We start from the raw sequence: 5258 nt of genomic DNA, 5'->3' as shown, positions 1-5258 counted from the left end.
CTACACGACTCCAGTACAGCCAATTGCCTTTGTCACTCTGTTCTCACCCCAGAAAATTACACTGCTGTACATTTATGCTAGGAGAGAAAGGAATCTGGGCTACCTTGTTCTTCCAGTCAAATTACCTGAAGAAGGACATGTTGTGTCTCCTCTATTAAAAAATGGCATATTTTTGCTGTTATATTCAAAGTCTGCTGTTCGTTTCTAGCTGAAATCACCTCACCAAGCAGTGTTCTCCTCCAGCAAGTACTAAAACAAAAATGTTTGAACACCACACAGTCATTTGCTGTATTCCCCAACTGAATGATAAACATACGGTTATGCTCAGAATAGCATCGCTGGCATAGGGCAAGTAGGGTCAGCACGCATGGGAAAGGCACACAGCATTCAGATACCAGACTGATGGCAAGCAGAAGAGAAGAGAGATTTAACAGCAGTTCCAGTCCTCCACCCCTACCCTTTCAGCCATCCACACTTAGACCAATGCTTTTGGTCTTCAGTGCTCTGCCATGCTGCCACTAATGAGGAGTAAAAGCTATGCCCGCAGAGCTTACAGCATGGCTTCTGCTAAACTTTACCTCACATACTGACACAGCTCATGGGCTTGAAACCAGTACCATAAGGATTTATTTTTAGTTCTTATAACCAACTCATTCCACTCAGCAATGAATCTTCAAAGCATAAACAGCTTCAAACAAGAAAAAACTCTCTTTTTATTTACTATCACAGACAAAGCTCAGAAAACCGTTTTCTACAAATGCTGTTTGAGGTGAATTTGCCATTTGGAACAAATGATCAAAACTGCACTGACTGGAGATTAATTTCAGTGACTTGGCCCTAGAATTTCAGAAGCAGCCTGTGGAACACATGCTTTAAAGAAATCAAGCAAGGTCAACAGCATTTAAAAGTCCCATCAAACCAACAGGAAAAAGGTCTGAACCTTAAAGTAATATCTGCTTCTCGAAATAGAAAGGGGAAACAATGGGGGTTGTCTACTGTTTAATACAAGAAAGCAAAAGACCGAAGCAGCAAATATGCAACGACTTTGTATTATATAATGTTCTCTGCCTTTCCTCTTTCAATTCACACCTGAATTCAATGAGATAAAAATAGGAGATCCAAAACAACTGTCCCAGTATCTCACACACAACCAGCAAAAGCAAAGGAAAATGGCACATGCACATTGTCTAAATATTCAAAAAGTACTAACACTTACAATTCATCTGCTCCAAGACCTAACAACTTGAGGGCTGTGAGGAGTCTCCACGATGGTCCATCCCATCCAAAGGTCAGGTTTCTAAAATGTCAGAAGTGATGAGATGCAGAAAGTACATGTGATCTTTCACAGTGTGATAGCTTTCTTCCTGACAAGTGTCAACAAGGGAAGATCTGCTCTTTGGAACTAGACGACTCCTTGACTCCCCTTACTCTGCTGCCACCCACGGCTAGGAGACAGCCTGGACCTTAAAACCCACCTCAAGTTATGACATCAATGTTCATCAGTTCTACATTCTCTCACAAGCAGCAAGCAAATCAGTTTGTTTAAAAAAAAATAAATAAATTATGCTGCATTTTGATTGCAGAAGCAAAATTTGCCTCCCAGAAAAACTGAAAAGAAAGCTCACAGGGAATCAAAAAATGCCAATACCTACTCTAAGAAATCATGATCCTTTAGAATGGAAAGTTTTGCATTTCTCTGCTGGTCCAGTGGTGGAAAATATCTGAGAAGAGTATCTGCATAAAAACACATTTTAGGTATTTAAACAAATGGTATGTAGAAGAGACCACAATCCTCAATTCTGAAACGACATTTCAACCATATTTTTCAAGTAGCTACAGGACAAAGACCAAAACCTGCTACCTTTTGGTGAACTTACACATAATGAGAAATGTATCTACATCTCAGAAGCTATCAGCACTCTCCACAACTGTATCCATATAATAGAAATCCTGACTCAAACTGAAGTTATCTACCACCCTCAGCAACTTCACATTGTGGGGCTCAGGATTTAAATCCTGAAGTCACCGGTACAATCTAAGACATACAATTAGAAGCTCTATATACATGCTGGTAAGTATTGCAATTTTACAAAAGGAAAAGCTACCAAAGAACACTTGCAATTTTAAAGCTTCAGTCTTTAAATTCTAAGCAGTTCAAAGTGGTACCACACTGTTTCACTTCTTGGAAATACAAATATTTTGATGGCACTAAAAAAAAATAATCATAATGCCTTCAAAATCATTGTGCATATTGTGCACTGTGCATATACACACATGCAAGTGCATGAACTTCTTCACTACCCTTTAATTACCACTTTTCACCCCAATCTCCTATTGAAGACAGATATTATTAATATGCTCAGATGCTCTGCTCTCTACCATTCTACTTTTCAATGTTAAGACAACCTATAAATCCAACCTGGTGAGACATAAACACTGCTGTGAGGGTTATCAATGGCAACAAATCCATATTCTAGCAGCAGTCGCTGATTATCATGAGGCCCATAGCAGATAAATACTTCTTTGTATTTTTTGCACCGTGAATTTGTCCAAATTTCATAGCTTCTTGTCTGCTCATTAAATGAAGCCTTTACCTTTGAAAAGTTAAAAATAAAAGGTTTTACTCTTGACAGGAAGACAGGGTGAAAAAGGAATCAAACCTAGATTATTAAAACCCTGGAGTGTTGAACATTTCTCTAACTGGAAAAAGACGATGTCTGAAAAGGCAACCCGTTTGGATGATTCCACGTCAGGATTAGTCTATAAATACTAGTTTGAAGAAGAATAAACACCAAAATCTTAGTCCCCAGAATGTGCCACCCACTGCCTAGACTTATTACAAAGGCCCCAAATCCACAAATAAAGATGGCTTCATACAGAGTTGGCCACTTCTGTGCTATCCCAGCTCTACGTTGGCACACAGTCCCTTTTCTAAAGCTTCCTAGAAGCTTCAGCCAGAGATGAACACAGGGACCATGTAACTCAAGATTTGTCTCAGGTTTGCAGAACAGGGTCTATTTACAAGTGGTTGTTCCCAATAGGTACCCCGGACCCAAATGTCACCCACTGTGGGCTCTCCCTGTACCTTTGCTTTGCTACATAAACTGAAACATTTGAATCATCTTTATTTAACTGTCTTGTCCTGAATAACAACCTCCAGGGTATGTAAGAGCCATGAGTACTCAGCAGGCGAGAGTCTGCAATAGACAATTTTCCCACTACGAGCCCTCTCACTGACCTCCAGACACTCCCAATCCATCACGTAAATGCACACTGTAATGAGATATTGCATCTACAAATAAAGAAATTAAGTGAGCTATTTTTAGTTTCTTACCTGAACATTTGGACTGTGGTTTAGCAAATCTAAATATGGTGCCAACGCATAAACATCTGGCTCAAGAGAAAAACATTCCCTCTGTAAATGTTTCATGTATATTGTCCTGGTATTAATAGTGCACCAAGCCCACCGTAGAGCACTGTAGTTAAAAATAGTTCCTGTGTTCTCAGCAAACAAAGGCTGCAGGGAAGAAAAAAAAGCTTTGGAAGACAGGTACAACTCCTGGACTGTCGTTCTCTGCTCCTGAGCCTTCTTTCTTAAAGGTTCAGGAAGAAGGCGTACTACATCATGCTCCAAACAAACAGGGCAAGTGTATGTCTTGGGCAAAACATCAAGGTACGGCTTCCACAGAGATTTCTCTCCAGCATGCTTCTCTGCTATTAAAAATGCGCACAGTGCTATCAAAGGAGACACAGGAGGCTTCCATCTATTAGAAAATAAAATAAAAATACCAACATAGCAGATACACAGAAGTGAGATAGGAAATGGATGCAGCATTATTTTATCTCCCTTCTAGTTCTTGCAAATGTTATAAATAGCTTCCATTTTAAAATTCTTTGTAGTTCATCCCAAAGTCCTTCTGATGATTTCAAAGGGGCTATAAAAGCTGGTTCACCTCTTGGGTTGTTTTTTTTTTCGGGGGGGAGGGCTGGGTGTGGGATTTTCTAGGATACATAACAACTACTCTATGACCAGCATGGGTCTTTGTTCTGAATTTTCTAAAAGGCCATGTTCATGTGACTGCTTTGCAACTCCATTTTATCCCCCTTCTTCTAGTGAAGCATAATCACAAATTCATAGAATCATAGAATCACAGAATGGTTTGGGTTGGAAGTGACCTTAAAGACCATCTAGTTCCAACCCCCCTGCCATGGGCAGGGACACCTTCCACTAGACCAGGTTGCTCAAAGCCTCATCCAGCCTGGCCTTGAACACTTCCAGAGATGGGGCATCCACAGCTGCTCTGGGCAACCTGTTCCAGTGCCTCACCACCCTCTCTGTGAAGAACCTCTCCCTGACAGCTAATCTAAATCTCCCTGCTTTCAATTTAAACCTGTAAATTCCCAAGAAATCATTCATATCCAGCATTTAGGTCCAAGCTGGCTCTAGAGGCAGGTCAAGTTCATGACTGTACCATCCCTCCAGCTCTGCCTAGCTAAAAGGGGATGCTCTGTGTCCAAACCTTAGTTATCTGAGTGTTACACATGCAAAAAAGTCCACAAGAAATACTTGTACAAGTACACAGTCTAAAGCCCTACCACCACTAAAGATGATCAATCTACTAATGAGGAACCCACAGGAAAGGTCAGCTTGCCCATGAAGGGTCACTTTTCACTTACTTCATAATGTATTCCCCCAAGCAGCTACTAAGGACAGTGTCCGTGGTGAGTAAGCATTTCTCAGGCAATGAAATAACCAGATCTCCTGCCTTTGAGGGAGAAAAAAGAACACAACACACACAAAGAATAATGAAGGCCAAGTGTAAATGATTCATCTGCTATGCGACTTCTGAACAGAGACGTTCTCCAGAGAACACTGATGTCAGGCAGCAAAGAGATGCGACATTGAACTTGACAGAGACTGGCATGGTCTTAAGACAGTCACAGCCCAGGGAAGGATGACAGTTGAGGTCAGTAGGAACTGCCACCTGCAGAAAGCTAGCTGTTCACAAAACAAGTGTGGTGCCTGGCTACTCTCTTCCTTTGTACTGAGATATATTTTAGATCATATCTCACACATACCTGAACTTCTATCAACACAGCAGCACGTGGTAGGGATATTTTAGGCCACATCTATCCTGACCTTGTTTGTGTCTTAGCTTAACCTTGGCTTGCAAGTTGCACGCAGACCTTCATTCACCTCCCCCCTTCTCCAGTGGGGGAGGAAAATCAGAGCAAAAGACAAAGAAGCTCGTGAATTG

At 41.1% G+C, this 5258-nt stretch overlaps 1 protein-coding gene across 1 annotated transcript in view; it reads right to left on the bottom strand.

Moving 5' to 3' along the window:
* Positions 1 to 4766, bottom strand: part of SETD4 (SET domain containing 4) — a gene marked incomplete at its 5' end in the record, with an annotated part of 5656 nt that extends 890 nt beyond the window's left edge. The window contains 6 exons of the mRNA XM_010158089.1: positions 126 to 249; positions 1217 to 1297; positions 1653 to 1734; positions 2420 to 2594; positions 3335 to 3764; positions 4678 to 4766. Coding sequence (XP_010156391.1) covers positions 126 to 249; positions 1217 to 1297; positions 1653 to 1734; positions 2420 to 2594; positions 3335 to 3764; positions 4678 to 4766 — 981 coding nt within the window. The remainder of the gene's footprint in view (positions 1 to 125; positions 250 to 1216; positions 1298 to 1652; positions 1735 to 2419; positions 2595 to 3334; positions 3765 to 4677) is intronic.
* Positions 4767 to 5258: the final 492 nt, after the last annotated feature.

This window comes from Eurypyga helias, unplaced genomic scaffold (assembly GCF_000690775.1).
Source record: "Eurypyga helias isolate BGI_N326 unplaced genomic scaffold, ASM69077v1 scaffold31598, whole genome shotgun sequence".
In the NCBI taxonomy this organism is placed as follows: Eukaryota; Metazoa; Chordata; class Aves; order Eurypygiformes; family Eurypygidae; genus Eurypyga; species Eurypyga helias.
Note: the sequence above shows the minus strand (reverse complement) of the source record. Positions and strands in the feature narration are given on the sequence as shown.